Source organism: Vidua macroura, chromosome Z, assembly GCF_024509145.1.
Source record: "Vidua macroura isolate BioBank_ID:100142 chromosome Z, ASM2450914v1, whole genome shotgun sequence".
NCBI classification, from domain to species: domain Eukaryota; kingdom Metazoa; phylum Chordata; class Aves; order Passeriformes; family Viduidae; genus Vidua; species Vidua macroura.
The window spans coordinates 42,611,637-42,630,646 of NC_071611.1; the positions used below are offsets into that span (position 1 = coordinate 42,611,637).

The window sequence follows — 19,010 nt, forward strand, 5'->3', positions numbered from 1 at the left end:
GCTGCGCTCCCCGGACCGAACTACATCTCCCATCGGGAAGCGCCGGTCCGTGGGCCGGTCCGGGGTGGGAGCCGGGGCGGGAGCCGGGGCGGGGCGGGCAGTGCCCAACCCCGGAACCGCGTTCAGCCGCGAGCCCGGAGCCCCGGGACCGGCAGACCTGGCCATGGCCCGGCGGTGTCGGTGAGTGAGCGGCTCCCGGGGCTGCGCTCGGGGCGGGGGCACAAGCCCGGCTTGGGGGGTGCGGGTGGAGGCGGGTGAGGGGGCCCCCTCCCTTAGACCCTAGGCTGCGGCATCGGCGATGGCTCGGGAAGGCCCACGGGAAGCGGGATGAAGGTGCTGAGCTTTGCCTGGACCGCGGTGAGCGAGCTCTGCGCACCCCGCCGTGCAGGGATCGCGCGAGTTCCCCGATGGGTGAGAGTCTGGCCGCCCAGAGAAGATGAACGGAGCCGGGAGACACGTCCCCGGTACCACTTGCAAAGTGTAGCTTCAACTTTTGCCGCTTGATAAGATGCTTGTCAGTGAAAACTTTGCAGATGGGTATAGGCAACTCATTGTGCTCTGTGCTGGGTTGGGTTTGGAGTGGGTTTTGGGACAGCTCCGCTATCACTGGCTATGGCAAGGAGCAGCCAAAGTTGCTAGAAAGCACAAATGCTTCTTCTTTTCCCCCCTTACTACCCTGGGATACTCATGATGTCCAAGGGGCAAATGCCTGGCACAGCAGACACCTACATCCCAGTGGAGAGTGACACTTGTGAGGTTGTGTCTGCATGGCTGGATCTGCACATGGAAGAGCTGCAAGGGAACAGTTAAAGGGATTGGTGACTGTGTTTGGGCCAAGATTGTCCAGCGTCACCGACTGTTGAATATGGATGTAAATTCCGGGACTTGCATCAACAGCCCAGCATCGTGAGCCATCTACAGCTCTCTGGAGCTGCCAGTGCTTGGAGTTTCATGGTGACTCGATGGCTGGAAAATCGGCAGGGCTGTGTCAGAGGGACGTACTTAGGTTTCCATTTCTCCCCCATATCGTGTTGTAGCAATTGGATGTTGAGGTGGGCTCAAGTTTCAGCCTGCATCCGCATCTGAAATGCTGAGTGCTCCCAAAGGACTGAGTCAGCTTTTTGAAGAAAGAATCTGTGTGACCAAATGGAGCACTAGGTCCCACTTGTGGGGTGGTTTGTCTTGGAGGACGGAGATGAACAGTGAGATTGACACCTGCTTTAGGGAGGGGCTGTTGGAGTGATGGGGTGGTAGATGGCACAAGTCTGGTACCAGCCAGAGATGGGCTGGGGGACCAACAGACAGTGGCAAAGATATCAAAATCTTTGTGGCTGTGTATCTTGCATGGCAAAAGTGGCAAATGAAATAAGCTAATAGCACCAGTATTTGGTGTTCTGCTTTTGCCACTTCTGGGCACAAGATCTGATGGCTCTTCAGGTGCTGAGGAACTCATTGCTGGGCTCAAGATTACTCCATAGACCACAATTTCAGAGCCAAGCCCCCTCCCTCCAGCTCCCCCAGAGCCTGAGGGATTTCTCCAAGGTGGAGAAAGACATGTTCTTAAAGGGAGAGCCCTAGAGCTTTCTCTCCCTTGTGCCCAACGTACTTTGATACAAGTGGACCAGGAGGACTCATTTTGTTTTAAAGTCTCCACAAATCTTTGTGGTTCAGATAAATTCAGGCTCCCTGATGTGCCTCCAGGCAGGGAAAAGGAAAAGCCTCTGGTCATGATTTAGTCATGAGACAAAATCACCATGAGCTGTGTGTAGGGTTAAAGTGAAAACCCAGCCTGTTAAACTTCATCTTGGTAATTAGCACGGGGTGAAGAACAAAGAAAGAGGGTAGTGTAAAGGGGAAATTGTCAGGGTGTTAAATATTAAGTTGTCTGCTGCCAGAATTGGATCCCAGTGGCTGCTTTATATTCATGGTCGAACACTGGATGAGGTGTCTAAATGGGTTTGGAGCATCACTTGACACTGAAAACTTTAAAGGACAAAACCGGGCTGCAAAGTCAAGATTCCTGTAATAGAGGTGGAAGTATTTAAGGCTGGGCAGAGCTAATGCCACAGCTTCAACTCCTCTTGCAGACAGTGAGATGCTGGCAGCCTGTCTACACTTTGCAGATGAGCTCTGTATTCACATGGTCACCTTGGATTTGGGGTTTATCCTCCGAGTGCCCAGTGCTGTTTAATCCTATCTTACAAACCAGCCAGCAGCAGTGGGGCAGCTTGTTTCTTTTCACACAAAGCAACCTCATTACTCCTCTGGATCATGACTCTGCTTTAAAATCACAAGATTTTGGGAAGAAAACAAAAACCACCCCAAACCCTGTATTGGCTTTTGGTGGGGGTTTTTTTTGTGTTTGTTTTTTTTTTTTTTTTCCCCGTTTTGCTTTCTGATTGTGCCGCTCCTGTGAGTGCCGGGAGGGGATGCGCCTTTGCCGGCCCTTCCCGCTCACCTGGCAGGGAGGTGAGATGCCAGCCCGGATCCCGGCTCTCTGGGAGCCGAATCTGGTGGAATCAGCGCCCGTGTGCCGCCGCCTCTCCTGGCCGGGCTCCGCTCGCCTTGGCACACCCCGGCCGGAGGGTTGGCTGGTCACGCATCCGTCACGATGTGAGAAAACACAGCGGTGACGTGCTGGTCCCCTCCTCCTGCCCGCGGACACCCGCTGCTCACGGAGCGGCCAGCTCGGAGCACCGGAACACCCTACGTCTTGGAGAGGATGGAGCTGCCGGGGACGTGGAGATGTAGCGGTGCTCCTTTCTTATGTGCTTAAAAAGACATCTGTGGCGGAGCCAGGCGGTAGGCAGGGATCCCCAGGAAGCCATGGCCAGGTAAGCACTGGGGCACCATACTCCGGAGGGATGAGGTGCCTCCTGCATGGGCCTGGCTGTGTCCAACAGCCGGGTGTGGGGGGAATTTGTGGCAGCCCTGACAATAAGGGTTTGTCACTTTGCAGGAGGTGCAGAGAGTCCCCCCAGAGCACATATCCAGGAACCCCTCAGGCCAGGCAGTGTGTCCATCCCTGCTCTGACCACAGCAAGGATGGTTAAGGTGAGGGGACCTCTGGGGCACCGTGTTCTCCTCTCTGTCCTTGCAAAGGCAGAGTTGCTGCCCTGGCTCAGGAGCTGGGTGTCTGTGCCACATACATGCCCCCCGAGGTGGATTGAGTATTGCAGGGATAAACCAAGACCCCCAGAGTGATCCAGCTTAGTATTTGGGGGAATCCACAGAATTAGGGGGGAATCAGTGCCTCTGATCCATGTGGAATTAGGGTGTGTGAGGAGCAGCCCTGTGCCCTGTGCCAGTGTTGTCACCAAGGTGCTCCCAAGTGTCCCACCTGTTCCCATCAGCACCAAGCAGGAGAAGCAGTGATTTGACCCTATTTGACTCCATAAAGGAGTCAAAGCCCTCCAGAAAACTCCAGTGCACTGCTGCAGACCCCTCCAAAGGAATTAAACCCCCAGGAAGGGTTTGTTTGTCCCCCCTGTCAGGTGTGCAAAGTCCCTTTGTCAGGGCAGGTTCCCTGCAGGCAGTTTCAGACTGGCACGTAGAGACTTTTTTGCTCCCACAGGTTTTTTGCAGAGAAGGCATTTCTCCCTTAACTTACTGTCCTAATTCCCTGCTCTTGTGTGGGGTTGGAGATGCCTCCTGGTAAAATCAGCAGTGTTTCTGTAGTATTTCCTGAGTTCGACTCTTGACAAGATGTTTGGGGAGGAAGCAGCAGCACTTTGCAGTGGAAGAGGGAGGGTTTCCTGGCATCCTGGTGTGGGAAATGGGTGTGTGTCCCTGGCAGGAGATTGGCCCTCAGCGCGGTTCAGACCTGACTCTGCCAGGGCAATAGAGACCAGTTGTATGTTATTGACCCTCTTTAAATGAATGTCCTAATTGCAAAGTGGCTGGTGTTAGTGGTGCTGTGGGTCTCGCAGCCCCGGTTAGCAGTGGTGTTGGTAAAAATAGAAGCGGTCAAAAAATGGATTTTTATTTTTACACCATAAAGTGTGTCCTGCTCAGATGTTTTGCTTTCACCTCGAGTTGAGGCAAGGCTCACTGCTTCCACAGAACACAGAGAAAAAGCTTTGTTTTGAGTCAGCTGGGAAGATCCAATGCAGCAAGCTGCAAACATGCTGTTTGACTTTGACACTCTCCCTTTTCCTTTTCTTTTTTCTTTGGTTTTTTTTAGGAGTTAAAAGTCACCACAATGTCATCTTGGAGCAAAATAATAAGTTAGCATTACACAGAAAAAAAAAAATTGTTTAAACAGGAAGTGCTTGAGCAGGCACCTCTGTGGGCTGCAGCTTGTGAGTGAGAGGCAGAAGACATCTCCAGGGAGCCTGGGAGACTTAGCTCTCACCTGGGACAGAGCCAAATCTCCCACTGGAGAATATACACTCTGTTAACGAGGCAAAAAAATAGAGGGCACAGACCAGAATTGGTTTTGGAGACTTCCTTGGCCCATCACTGCACTGGGGAATGCCTGCAAACACCGTTCTCAGCATCTTTGTTGAAATGGTGTCCAAGTGGGTAATGTCCATCAGCAGCCACAGGGTTTGATCCTGGCCCAACCACAGCAGTCAGAGCAGGATTAACTCCACCAGCTCAATCATCCAGCTTGCACATCCCTCTGAGGCAGATCAGTGTCCAAAGGACTCAAGATGCTGCAAAACCTTTCTTAAAAAATACTGTTTCTCTACTGACAGTGGCATTGATGACTCCCTCATGTGTGCCATGAGCTCCAGTCCATGGTGGGGGGAAGAAAGAAACGGCCAAAAATAGAGCACCTTCGAAGAAGTTCAAAAATAATAAACTAGCTTCCTGAAAGGGAGATAAAAATCCAGAAACTCCCTGAAGCCCTGGGAGCTGCTGTCAATTTTAGATGGAGCCACAGCAGCAGTATCAGATGCTTCTTGGGCTTAAAACCCTGAATGAGAATTGGCAAAGAAAACACCATTTTCCCCTCTTTTTTTTAAAGAAAATTGAAAACTTCCAAAAAATTATTTTCCAAAATAATTTGCAAGTCCTGCTTGGTGGAGGGTGCATTTTATTTTTTCCCACCCTCTTGAGCTTTGCAGTCCCTAGATAAGGCACAAGTGAGACACAGGCATGCCTCCAGAGTCACAGGTATTTATTTTCATGTCCCTCTCTCTCTGACATCCCCAAACCTGCCAGTGTTGAGGGTGAGGGCTTGTTTGGGCTCAGCGTACCTGTCTGTATTTCCAGAACCATCCTGCTGCTTTGTGGCTTCACTCAGCTTTGCTGGTTTTGGCCAAGGTCCTTCTGCAAACCCTCCTCATCCCTGGGATAGCCCTGTGCTGCTTCTGGTTCATCTTAAAGCCAAGGAAGAGTTGAGGCAAGGATGAAGCTTTATCCCAAACACAGCCTCATCCTACCATCACCTCCTCCCTGTCTTTGTTGCCAAATTTTGGCTGGGCTCAGCTGGCCTTGCATCACAAATACTGTGTGGGTGAGAGCCCTGTTGCCCTCCTGGGAGGCAGGATCCAGTGCTAGGTGACACAGCTGGAGTGGTTGGAGGTGTCCCCATACCATGACTGAACTCCTTGCTGGCAAGTGAGGGCTCTGTGGGAGTTGGCTGTGGGACAAGTTGTTTAACTAAACCTATCGCCTGTTCAGGCTAATTACTTCCTAATGCCTCTATAATCCCATTTAAAGCAACTGGCTGTCTAGAAAGTTACTGGCTCCCAGGGGAAGGTTAGAATGACCCATCTGACCACACAAAAAGTTCCCCCAGCTGCAAGGTCTTGTCCAATACATGCTTCAAGATGGATATAAACTCAGAATGTTTTGTCGAGCCTGTGCACAGATGCTGCTGTGGGTTTACGCATGGCCATCCCTGTAGTGGAGCAACAAACCTTAGGTGGCATTCAGGACCTCTTTCTGCTTTTCCTTGCCTTTCAACAGAAAGATCTGTTGAGGCACAGAGAAATACTTGTTCTGGATTGCCATGCCTTTGGCAGGGAGAGGGTTCTGTAATTCATTGTGGATCTTTAGAAAAAGATTTTTTTCCTTTTCATTAAGAAAAAAACCAACCTTATTAGAGGGAGTCTCTGCAACTGGTTTCATTTGTGCCCAAAAAGAGGGTTTTTCCCCTCTGGTTTGCCCACAGCCAGCAGGTTTACAGCCCCAGAGCCTAGGGAGGAGGTGGCTGTGTTTGTTGGCACCAGGCAGATATCAGGCGGTTGGTCTGCAGCTTTGCAGCTCCTCTCCCTCCCCTGCTCCTCCTGCAGCTGTGTTTGTTTCTCACTCTCCCATGTCCTTACTATACTTTTCCCCCCCTGGATCCCGGGTGTTATGCTTGGCGGAGCCCAGCCAAGCTGTGGCCAAGGAAAAGCCATTAGGCTCTTGGCACAGCCTATTTCCCGGGGGCCGTGCAGCGGGGACTGGGCTGGAGCTGAAATACAGCCTGGAGCCTTGCTGGATGGAGGAAGGGCCCTTTGGGCCCACTGCTCACTTCCTACAAGGTTAGTTTTTCTTCCAGAAAAGCTGGAAGTTCTTTTCTGCCCAGAATTGCTGCAAAGCTCTGAGCACGTGGAGGAGCCAGGAGCCAGCCATTCTGTGCTACTCACTGCTACTCACTGCTACTCACTACATGCCCCCAAAACCAGACATGAGCCACTGGTACCCCAACACCATTTGGCTCTCTGTGAGCTGTGGAGAAACAGGGATTTACTCACCTTCACTGCAAAGCATCATCCAAGTGGAGCAGCTGGGACATGCTTGAGACAAGAAGGGGATGTTGCTGCAGATGAATTAAATCTGCCAGGGAGGCAGTATGATTAAAATTAGGATTGGCTGCTGAATTGGAATTCATTATGTGGTGTCTTTTACAGCTCTCAGTTATCCCTTTCTCTTAAAGACACTATCAGTGGGCTGATCTGGCTCCTGTTCAGCCTCCTATTGCCACCCAGTCTCCACTCCTGCCTCACTGAAAGTTTTCCCAACAACAAAAAAACATTACATATGGGAATGATTTGGTCCTAATTGCCCTGGGGTTATTCCCTGTGTAGGGCTCAGGCTTTTCTCCGCATGTGTTATCTTGCCCAGAGTAATTGGAGATGACGTCTGGTACTTGGAACATAGCACCAGGCACGTCACAGATGGGCAGAGGAGACCGGGGGAGGGGGGGGGGGGGGCAAATGGATGACATGCTGTCCCTTGATTCAGAGGTTCTCTCAGACTGTATATATGCTCTTCTTTTTCAGAGATGGGTGTTCAGGGATGTGGTGGAGGTGGGAGCTCTCCTAACAATCCAGTGTCTTCTGAGAACGCCAGGTGTGCTTCCTTCTGACTCCTCTGCAGAAAGCTCTAGGGGAAGTGCAGCACCATGTACACCTTCCTGCCAGAGAGCTTCACACCGGTGAAGCAGAAGCCCTCCAAGGAGCTGAGGCCCATGTTGGGCGCCATCTTGCTGGGCCTCATCCTGTTCATTGCTGCGGTGGTGGCCTGGTGCTACTACACGGTGTCCCTGAGGAAGGCAGAGCGGCTCAAGACAGAGCTGATGGACCTGCAGGCGGAAGGCTTTGTCATCCGCAACCAACACGGGGAGGTGGTGTTCCGGTTGGCCTTCCGCTCGGGCAGCCTGGACCTGGAGTCGTGCTCCAAGGAGGGCGAGATCCTGAGCTGCTCGCGCTCAAGCCGGGGGCCGCTCAACTTCTTCATCCAGACGGTGAAGCCCAAGGACACGGTGATGTGCTACCGTGTGCGCTGGGAGGAGCTGGCAGCTGGCCCGGCCGTGGAGCACACCATGTTCTGGGAGGACGCCCACTGGTACGGGGGCTCAGAGATGAGCATCCAGCACTGGCCCATCCACCTGGCCGGCTACCAGGAGCCTGTGCCCTACGTGACCAGTGACGTCTACTCCTTCCGCGACAGCTTTGGCGGCATCCTCGAGCGCTACTGGCTCTCCTCCAAGGCGGCGGCCATCAAGATCAATGACTCTGTACCCTTCCACCTGGGCTTCAATGCCACCGAGCGCGCCCTCTTCTTCCAGGCCCGCTACAAGGACTCACCCTACAAGCCCCCACTGGGCCAGCAGCCCTTCCCCGAGCTCAGCTACCGCGTCTGCGTGGGCTCCGACATCACCTCCATCCACAAGTACATGGTGCGCAGGTACTTCAACAAGCCCTCCAAGATCCCTGCTGAGAACGCGTTCCGATACCCCATATGGTCCACGTGGGCCCTCTACAAGAATGATATCGACCAGGATAAACTCTTGCGGTTTGCTGAAAAGATCAAGAAGTACCATTTTAACTGCAGCCACATTGAGATTGATGACATGTACACCCAAGCCTATGGGGACTTTGACTTTGACCCTGCCAAGTTCCCCAATGTAACAGAGATGTTTGCAAAGCTGAGGGAAGATGGGTTTAAGGTCACTCTGTGGACTCACCCATTCATAAACTACAATTCTTCCAATTTTGGTGTGGGGATTGAGCGTCAGCTGTTCATCAAGGAGCCGTCGGGGCGGCTGCCAGCCATGGTGGAGTGGTGGAACGGCATCGGGGCCATCCTGGACTTCACCAACCCAGCAGCCCGTGACTGGTTCCAGAGCCACCTGCGCCAGCTCCGGCACAAGTACGGCATCTCATCCTTCAAGTTTGACGCGGGCGAGACCAGCTACCTGCCCAAGCAGTTCAGCACCTTCCGCCCGCTGTCGGACCCCAGCATCTGGTCCCGGCGCTACACGGAGATGGCCATCCCCTTCTATGAGCTGGCCGAGGTGCGGGTGGGCTACCAGTCGCAGAACATCTCCTGCTTCTTCCGCATCATTGACCGCGACTCTGTCTGGGGCTACGAGCTCGGCCTCAAGTCCCTCATCCCCACTGTCCTCACCATCAGCATGCTGGGGTACCCCTTCATATCTGCCGACATGATAGGTGGCAATTTTTTCCCCAATAAAACCAATGGGGCGGTGGAGATCCCCAACCGGGAGCTGTATGTGCGCTGGCTGGAGCTGTCGGCCTTCATGCCCTCCATGCAGTTCTCCATCCCGCCCTGGCTCTACGACAAGGAGGTGGTGGAGATCGCGCAGAAGTTCACGCAGCTCCATGAGTCCCTGGTGGCCCCACTGCTGCTGGAGCTGGCGGGGGAGGTCACCGACACGGGCGACCCCATCATCCGTCCCATCTGGTGGATCTCGCCCCGCGACAAAGCCACTCACCGGATCGACTCCCAGTTCCTCATTGGGGACACCCTCATGGTAGCTCCTGTGCTGGAGATGGGCAAGCAGGAGCGGGATGTCTACCTGCCAGCGGGCAAGTGGCGCAGCTACAAGGGGGAGCTGTTTGAGAAGACCCCGATGCTGCTCACCGACTATCCTGTTGACCTGGACGAAGTTGCCTATTTCCTCTGGGTTTCCTAACAGGCTTCTTAATCAGCTTTGGAATAACCATGCCTTACTTAGGACTTTCTAACAAATAATAATTCTAATTGCACATTTCATTTGAGACTGGGTTGGAGGAAGGGAACTAAATCAACTAAATCGACTTCACTGTTCTCGGGGATAATTTTTTTTTTTTATTTGGGGATTGATCTCGATTTTTTAAATTTGGGTCTGGTGGTAGGTTCTGACTGGATTACAGTAGGCAGCAATTTATCTGTATACGTCAGAAAGGAGTTGTCAGTCTGTCTGCAGACACATGGTAAACCCACTACCTTTTCAGTTCTCAATGATTTCAAGAGTTGGAAGTTGCTTAGTGCCAGTGAGGAGCATTCCTAGACTTGTGGGAGCAGCTGGCACTGGGTATGGGGGTGTGTGCTGTGGGAAGATTGCTACAGCACAGCCTGCTGTGAGTTTTTTAATATGGCAAATATATTCAAATGGATATTTTTAAGAGCATAAAGCAAAATAAGAGTTACATATATATATACACACCTGTTTTTTCCCCCTTTTGCCTGCCATGGCGCTGGACTAACAGTTGCCCCATGCTCCTGCTTTCCTGGGTACCAGGCTGGCCAGATCACTCAAGTGATGTCCATATGTTTTAACTGAATGGGTTGCTTATTTCCTACTTGGACAGCTGTATTCCACCTGCTCACTCATTTGACTTCCTCTACAAGGCTTTTGCCTGTGCTTTGCCCGGGGCATCAACATTGCCTTTCCTAGAGCAGCACCGCCTGTACCAGCATGTCCCATTTTTTAAAGCACTTATGACCCTGCCTGGTTGCATGATTGTCCTGCTGATACCATCCTTTTTGGTTTTTAAGGACAGATGAGGGTTGTTGCTGGCAGAAGGGCTGCCTGGAGCAAAGCTGTCCTCAGACACTCTGTGCGGTGCGTCTCTGGGAACAGCCGGTTCCCGCGAGCAGAACGTGTCATGGATTGACAGCGCCTTTTGCCGATAGCCGGCTTGCCTGTGGGAAGAAGACACCAGCTCTACAAACTAATGGGTCTGTGCCAGCGGCAGTTCTCACTGCACCCACAGAAATGTTCTCATCGAATGCAAACTTAAGCTAATGCCCATCTCAGGTCACCATTAGAGATGATGATTTTGTTGAAGGTTTTCCTGAGTCAGCCCTCCTCTCTCCCTGGGAGAGTCCCAGGGAGCTTTCTCAGGCAGTGTTGGTGTTGTGGGGGTGGAATTGCTGTCAGAAGCTCCTGGAGGGCACATAGGGTGATGTGATCCTGCACCCCAAGTCCCCAGCAGCTGCCTCTTTGGCAGATTTCCCATTTGCTTTTGTATGGGAAAATACATTTACAGAGACCTGAGGCAGAGCCAACAGGATTGAAGTCTTCCCAAAGGCAAGAATTCCCAGCTCTGTCCCAGCTGGCAATATGTGTCAACCACTGAATTTTTAACGAACTTCTACAGAATGGAATTGTGATGGCTGGGAAGGGTTGGGCACTTTGCCCAGGCTACAGCCAGCCAAGGACAGCTCAGCATCTGTGGGGCTTCTCCTGGAATTGTGTCTGCGTTAGGCATGGGTCTGGCACAAGTCAGCCACACAGGGAGATGGTGCATGTTTTGGGTAGTGAGGATCTTTCTCAAAGCCCATGTCCAGAGCTTTTCAGGAGGCAGAAAAGGAGATGCACTAAGCTTGAGGGTTGTGATGGGGTGCAGGAGAAGAAATTTCGGTGTTAGGGGCAAAATCTGAAGTGCTTTTTTAGTTAGGAAGTGAAGAAGTCTGGTTTGGTGGACTCCCTTAAGACCTGAATCTGCCCTATATAATTTAATCTCAAAATGAGATGTAGGGGAGCCTTAAAAGTCCCTGCCCAGCTGGAACACAAGCATTTCCTGAAGCCTGTTTGTTTCTCAGGTTTTTATTTCTGAAGGACTCAAGTTTCTTCTCTGCCACTGGTACAGATAATGGTGTAATGGTGATGTTACAGACACCTTCTGGCAAGGAATTAGTCCTGGAGCCTCAATGTCACTCATCAGGGCACTGGCAGGATTTGTCCTTTGCTTGCAGGGTGATGCTGAAGGTGAGGAGATGAGTCTGGCCAAAGCCTTTAAGAAGGGCCAAGTGTGGAGGGAGCTTTTGCAGCCCTAGAAGTGCATGAAGACCATGCTTTGATGGGCTCCAGCTCTTCCCTTTCAACCTTTGCTCATTAAATACTTGTCATCCCTTGACATGGGAGTCATTATGATGCCTTAAGAGGCTACTTAGAACAGAGGCTCGACAGTATTAAAGGAGCAGTTATTTATGAGAAAGGCCTTCAAAGGGTACACTTTGGGCAGTACAAGGGCCTGGCCATAGCTCCACCCAAGATGGACGATGGGTCACAAGTTTTCACACTTTTATAAGCTTTGGTCCATTTACATATTGGGATTAATTGTCCAATTACAGCTTCAGGTTATGCAGTCCCATCCTCCCAGTTTGCTCTCCTCAATTTGCTGTTTATACTTTTTGGGCCTGAAGCTGCAAAAGTGTTCTTGGTTGTCAGGCTGGGAAAGGATTGCTTTGTCTAACTAAACTGTGATGAGAGCTTGCTAGCACTTTATATGAAGTTCAGAGTTATATGCTAATGCAGTACAGAATCTGGAAAATATGAAACCTAAAACTTAAGGCATCAGTTAGGTGGAGGAGATGTTGTTGCACAGCTCAGCTGCCATTGCAGAATTGGGATCATTGGCACAGGACGTCATGGGAAGGATCCTGGCATGACCATGAGATACTGTCTTTTCTTCCCTGGTTCTGTGCCACTCACCATATGCATCACTCATGAGGAATGAGGCTGTGTGAAGAGAAACACAGCATCCCTGTTAGTATCCTACTGATAAAATGATGGGAGCAGCCAGATGAGTGCCTTCGATCTCCTTGCAGTAGTTTCAGACACTGTCAGGAAGCTCATGGAGGAAAATTCTCCATTAGACACACCGTCGTCTTTCCCCTCTCCTGAAAAAGAAAGGATTTCATTAACAAAGTTATAATTTCCTTTTATTTAACTACATCAATGAATGGGTAAGATTATAGAATACCCTTATTTTTCTAAATTATGTCATTAGGGCACAAGTGGACATGGGTGTTCAGTGGTCCAGCAAGGAGAAAGATAAAACTGCTGAGAAGACTATGAGCTGATGTTGGGGATAAACTCAGCAGTGCTGCCTTAAGCTGTCTCACAGGCTTCTAGATGGCCTTTTCATCTAACTTTTTACCAAAACCACTATTTCTAACCCTATGCTGTAGCACTGCAGAACTTGAGGATCTCTCAGACCTTGCAGACCAGAAGCTCTGCACAGATACCTTGGGAACTGCTGCTAGGGATATTTCTCTGATTCACACCATGGGTCACCGGCCAAAGCTGGGTTTAGCTTGTCTCAGCCAAGAAAAAGCCCCAAACAAGGTTTGGGAGTTGGATTCAGCCTTTTCACACATAATGCTTATGTGATTGAATTTTGAAGCTTGCACTGTTGTGAATCAGGTTTTCTGGATGCTTGTGTTTGTACATGCTGTCAGACTGTAATGCTGGTGGGTCTGTTTTTAACCACTTTTCTAATTGCTAATTGGTATGAACTGTAACATGAATCACCTTGATTGAGATAAAATTTTGGAAAACAAGAAGAAGTTTAACTATGTCCATCTATACCAAGTTGGTGGGGCTGGTGGTTCAGGGAGATTTGGGGCTTTTCTTACCCTAGTCTTCACTGAAATCAGGGTGGAGATTGTTGTTCTATTTAAAGCTTGCAGCCTGCAGCTTTTGTGTATGTTTCAAAAGGAAAAACTGACAGTAACCTCACTCCTGTGTTTGCAGTGGTGGCAGACAATCCCACTGGATTGAGGATTGTCCTCCCTTAGGTCGTGACACAAAGAGACTATCTGTGCCTTAGGGCTGGCCATGAAAAGGCCATATCCAGGTGAGCCCCAATGTTTGTGTCAGCCCCCAGGAGTGGGGACCATACACACCTCTAGGGTCGTGGCCCTATTTCTATGGACATTCACCCCAAAAAACATTTATCAACACTGATTCTGGGGATTTGCTAGTCCGTGCTGCTCTCAGAGGACACATGCTTGAAGACTATTTGTAGGGGATGAGCAAGAGGAGCCTGTTCTCAGCTTCCCTTGAGCTCTCCAGGAGGTCCTTCTGACTGTCCCCACCATCCCCATGGTTCCCCTTTCCAGATGGCACTGACAGCAAGGACATGGATGGAGTTGATGTTTGTGGCTATGGGAGGTCCAGGAAGGGAGCACGTGAGACTTATTTAGGAGCCTGCCTTGCCGCACATCACCTCTTTGCCACAAATAATGTTTTTCCTTCCCTTTCCATTGTTACCACAACAAACCATAGCTGCCTTATGCCATTGGGCATCACTAGCATTGGCCAACCCATACAGCATGGCTTGAGGGTTGAGAGGTACTTCATTTCACTCCTTTTGCAATAAAAGACATTTCCCAATGCTTTTCATTGACTTCTTCTGTGGGTGCAAGTGCCATCCATACACTTGGTGGATGATCACGTGGGGGATGAAGCTGGCACTGCTGAAAACCTTTGAGCAGGTTGACAACTTAGAGCACTCACAGCTGTGTGGGAGATCCTCAGTGATACAGAGGTCCTCCTAGGAATTGGTGCTTTGGGTTTTAGTTTGCTTTACATCCTCACAACACCTGGTATAGAGAGGTGTAGAGAGTGTGTCTGAGGCTTGCCACGGACATGGGGACAGTGAGTGGGGTCAGCTCCGTGCTGGGTCTCAGCTACATGGCAGTGCTTGAAAACATCTAGAGCTGTGCATTGCAAATCCAAACCCCAGAGGAGCTACAGCAGAAGCCAGATTTGTTGCAAACTGGATTTCATGGAGGTGCCTGTGGGTGATAGCAGAGCAGTGGCTGCTGGCCCAGGAGACCCCAGCTGTGAGCATGTCCATGCCTGCCTGAAATCACGTCTTTGATTAAAAGTAAGAAAAAGGCAGGCAGAGCCTGAGGCTGGAGGTGACTGTGGTGAAAGGACAAACTAACAGCAGCGGAGTTCCTTTGGGCACATGGCCAGGCTGGTAGTCTCAGGAAAAAGTACAGCCTTCTCAATCTGGGCGGGAGCTGCCAGCCTGCAGATCCCTTGTGCAAGGAGAGCCATGAACATGGTTTGTGCTGACAGAAAATCCCAGAGGCCAAGTAGAGAAAAACAGATTTTTATTTATTTGGATTTTTCATTTTGCCTGTAGGGCTGGGTGTTTTTTAGCTCAGCAGTCATCAAAGAGGGCAGTAAACTTCCCCTGCCAAAAAACAGGCGGCCTGTGGTGAGCCAGGTTCTGTAGGAGAGTCTCATGTCACCAGTACCTCCAGCAAAGAGCTGGTGCACAGTGCTGGGAGTGTAAAAAATCAATCAGGACTGAAGCTTAGCAAGGCAAACAAGATGTTCCTCCAACAGCACACAGCCCCTTGTGTGGCAGGAGGGTGTGGAGAGTTGGCTGTGGTGCCACCTGCTCACAGGATGCCTCCAGCACCTATCCCCTATGGCTTCCTGTGCTCAGCTGGGCAGCAAGGAAAGGCACTGAGGGACAGATTGGAACAGGATGGGGGAGACATTTTTTCAGCCTTGGGACCAGGCATCCCATGTCACCCCCAGAGTCTGCAGGAAGTCTCAGTGTTGCCTGTGTTTTTCCCCATCAGCCTGTGGTGCAGGTGGGTGGCAGAGCTGTGTGTGCATGCAGAGAACACTGATCACAGGGGCAGAGGTACTGCATGAAGGTGATGAAATCTGGCTCTCTCCTCTCTCAGCACTGTGGGCATGAGCTTTGCATAAAACTTTTATTTAGTTCAGGAACAACAGCCAGAGGAATTTTGCAGGGCCGCCCTGGGACTCTCTGGTTCCCCCAAGACCAGATGTGGGGGACCATTTGGGGCTTCGAAGAAGCAAATGTAGAAATACTTTCTCAGCCTTGGGGGAGATGCTTCGTTGGAAGCTACTATCCTATCATGGGAGAAAGCCTGTGGTAAGGATTCAGTGGTGTCCTGTTAACCCCGAACACAACTGCCAGACTGAACATTGCTTTTCCCTTTCACACCCCTGCATTAAGGCTGGTTTTCCCTCTCCACTGCCACACCAATGATAGCATAACTGTGATTCCAGCTGCTTTAGGGGGCATCTGAAAGATGTTCTGACTCATCCCATTTGGCACTGCTGTTGTGTCCATGCAGGGTCCTCCTGACACAATGGACCTACTGATGGGTAACAGGTTTGAGTCAGTTTTGGGTCTGCTTCCTCTAGGCACCAAACAAGCTTTTGACTGAGGACAATGTTCCTCACACCCATTTTGTTTGCTTTCTGTATGGAGCAGCCCTGGGGCAAACCCCTAAAAAAAAGGAGCTTTCTCTTGCCCTGGGGCCACACACAGCTTTACCTCCTAGGTGCCCACTGGAAATGTGCTGGAGCCAGCTGTCTCTCACTTTGGGAAGGCACACTGCAGCCCAGAGACCCTTGGACTCTCTTAAACTGCTCAGTCGTGTCAACATAAAATTTCTTTTTGCTTAAAAACAGCAGGAAACATTGGACCAAGAGTGGAGACTTTTTCACAGCCAGCCTGTTTACCCCAGGCATTCAGGAGCTGCTGAGATACCCTCATTCTGGAGAAGTCACCTCTATGGGCAGAAGGATACAGAAGGATCATGGACAGGGATCTCCATTAACACAGGATGGGAAAACATTCTCAGTGGGGAAATGGAGGCGGCCTGGTACTCAGGCTGGTTTGTTAATTGTCTTAACTCTCTGAGGAGACAAAGTTCTGTCCTGGCACCTGAGAGATTACATTTGTCCTAAACATGGTCCTAAAACACACATGGATCCTACTAAGTATAAACCCCTGCATGACTTGGTACTAGGATTTCATTTTCACTGCCATGAGATATCACCACATTGCATAGGCTTACCTGAATGCACACCATGGACATGGTTCTCAGTAACTTATAAAAGGGGGAAAATAGGTACCACAGCACTAGCAAGTGCTGTAGCTTTCTTGCTGCTCAGGTAGCTCGGGCCATGGGAAATGCAAACTCCTAAGCCCTGCATCAGCTCCCATCTCATATGCAGGCTGCAAATTGTGTGCCTTCCTCTTCAGGATAATCACAGACTGTATTCTGTAAAAAAAAAGTACTTTGCTGCAGCTGCCTCCTTCACTAAGCACATGAAATTTTCAATGTCCCAGGGGATCATCTGTGAAACGGGGTAACAAAGGAGACCATGTAATTTCCTTTAGAGAGAAGAAGCAAGCATGGCACTTCTTGGTGGGAAAAAATTATGAGCAGAGACTGTGTTTCTGTACATTACACTTATCATAATGCAGTAACAAAGACACTCATCCAATACATTTTAATAAGTTATTGTAGAACAGTTGCCACACAGAACAGAGGTCTCAGTGTCTCCTTCAAATTTCACTCTGAAATATTGCCACATTAAAAATTATTAGAATTCCAAGGTCATTAAAGCCACTAGTAAACTAATCACTGAGTCCATTGCACAGCTGAAGAAGAGCCTGTTAGGAGACCCAGAGGAAATAGGCAACTTCGTCCAGGTCAACAGGATAGTCGGTGAGCAGCATCGGGGTCTTCTCAAACAGCTCCCCCTTGTAGCTGCGCCACTTGCCCGCTGGCAGGTAGACATCCCGCTCCTGCTTGCCCATCTCCAGCACAGGAGCTACCATGAGGGTGTCCCCAATGAGGAACTGGGAGTCGATCCGGTGAGTGGCTTTGTCGCGGGGCGAGATCCACCAGATGGGACGGATGATGGGGTCGCCCGTGTCGGTGACCTCCCCCGCCAGCTCCAGCAGCAGTGGGGCCACCAGGGACTCATGGAGCTGCGTGAACTTCTGCGCGATCTCCACCACCTCCTTGTCGTAGAGCCAGGGCGGGATGGAGAACTGCATGGAGGGCATGAAGGCCGACAGCTCCAGCCAGCGCACATACAGCTCCCGGTTGGGGATCTCTGCTGCCCCCTCCGTCTTGTTGGGGAGGAAGTTTCCTCCAATCATATCTGGCAGTACAAATGGGTACCCCAGCATGCTGATGGTGAGGACAGTGGGGATGAGGGACTTGAGGCCGAGCTCGTAGCCCCAGACAGAGTCGCAGTCAATGATGCGGAAGAAGCAGGAGATGTTCTGCGACTGGTAGCCCACCCGCACCTCGGCCAGCTCATAGAAGGGGATGGCCATCTCCGTGTAGCGCCGGGACCAGATGCTGGGGTCCGACAGCGGGCGGAAGGTGCTGAACTGCTTGGGCAGGTAGCTGGTCTCGCCCGCGTCAAACTTGAAGGATGAGATGCCGTACTTGTGCCGGAGCTGGCGCAGGTGGCTCTGGAACCAGTCACGGGCTGCTGGGTTGGTGAAGTCCAGGATGGCCCCGATGCCGTTCCACCACTCCACCATGGCTGGCAGCCGCCCCGACGGCTCCTTGATGAACAGCTGATGCTCAATCCCCACACCAAAATTGGAAGAATCTGTGTGCGTAAAGGGATGAATCCACAGAGTGACCTTAAACCCATCTTCCCTCAGCTTTGCAAACATCTCTGTTACATTGGGGAACTTGGCAGGGTCAAAGTCAAAGTCCCCATAGGCTTGGGTGTACATGTCATCAATCTCAATGTGGCTGCAGTTAAAATGGTACTTCTTGATCTTTTCAGCAAACCGCAAGAGTTTATCCTGGTCGATATCATTCTTGTAGAGGGCCCACGTGGACCATATGGGGTATCGGAACGCGTTCTCAGCAGGGATCTTGGAGGGCTTGTTGAAGTACCTGCGCACCATGTACTTGTGGATGGAGGTGATGTCGGAGCCCACGCAGACGCGGTAGCTGAGCTCGGGGAAGGGCTGCTGGCCCAGTGGGGGCTTGTAGGGTGAGTCCTTGTAGCGGGCCTGGAAGAAGAGGGCGCGCTCGGTGGCATTGAAGCCCAGGTGGAAGGGTACGGAGTCATTGATCTTGATGGCCGCCGCCTTGGAGGAGAGCCAGTAGCGCTCGAGGATGCCGCCAAAGCTGTCGCGGAAGGAGTAGACGTCACTGGTCACGTAGGGCACAGGCTCCTGGTAGCCGGCCAGGTGGATGGGCCAGTGCTGGATGCTCATCTCTGAGCCCCCGTACCAGTGGGCGTCCTCCCAGAACATGGTGTGCTCCACGGCCGGGCCAGCTGCCAGCTCCTCCCAGCGCACACGGTAGCACATCACCGTGTCCTTGGGCTTCACCGTCTGGATGAAGAAGTTGAGCGGCCCCCGGCTTGAGCGCGAGCAGCTCAGGATCTCGCCCTCCTTGGAGCACGACTCCAGGTCCAGGCTGCCCGAGCGGAAGGCCAACCGGAACACCACCTCCCCGTGCTGGTTGCGGATGACAAAGCCTTCCGCCTGCAGGTCCATCAGCTCTGTCTTGAGCCACTCTGCCTTCCTCAGGGACACCGTGTAGTAGCACCAGGCCACCACCGCAGCAATGAACAGGATGAGGCCCAGCAAGATGGCGCCCAACATGGGCCTCAGCTCCTTGGAGGGCTTCACTGGTGTTACATTTTCAGTCAAGTGCCCTTCTTTGGCATCCTCCTTTAAGTTTCCGTGTTTTCCCCAGCGGTGGGTAATCCAAGTATCCAT

At 51.4% G+C, this 19,010-nt stretch overlaps 2 protein-coding genes across 4 annotated transcripts; one reads left to right on the top strand and one right to left on the bottom strand.

Moving 5' to 3' along the window:
• The first annotated feature begins 149 nt into the window (after positions 1-149).
• LOC128821648 (myogenesis-regulating glycosidase-like) lies at positions 150-13,852 on the top strand. Of its 3 annotated transcripts, none has more exons than XM_054002846.1 (2): positions 150-180; positions 7,221-13,852. In XM_054002846.1, the coding sequence occupies exon 2, from the start codon at positions 7,343-7,345 to the stop codon at positions 9,377-9,379; it is 2,037 nt and encodes a 678-aa protein (XP_053858821.1). In that variant the 5' UTR covers positions 150-180; positions 7,221-7,342; the 3' UTR covers positions 9,380-13,852. The 3 variants fall into 3 exon arrangements, with proteins under 3 accessions (XP_053858821.1, XP_053858820.1, XP_053858819.1); XM_054002845.1 differs by lacking the exon at positions 150-180 and adding an exon at positions 2,716-2,834; XM_054002844.1 differs by lacking the exon at positions 150-180 and adding an exon at positions 5,535-5,568.
• Positions 13,853-16,786: 2,934 nt separating this feature from the next.
• On the bottom strand, positions 16,787-19,010 carry LOC128821647 (myogenesis-regulating glycosidase-like). The gene has a single exon (XM_054002843.1). The coding sequence runs from the start codon at positions 19,008-19,010 to the stop codon at positions 16,923-16,925; it is 2,088 nt and encodes a 695-aa protein (XP_053858818.1). The 3' UTR covers positions 16,787-16,922.

What these genes read in the sequence shown, in the direction of transcription:
- LOC128821648 (XM_054002846.1), top strand. Translation starts at nt 7,343, where the DNA reads ATGTACACCTTCCTGCCAGAGAGCTTCACACCGGTGAAGCAGAAGCCC.
- LOC128821647 (XM_054002843.1), bottom strand. Translation starts at nt 19,010, where the DNA reads ATGGATACTTGGATTACCCACCGCTGGGGAAAACACGGAAACTTAAAG.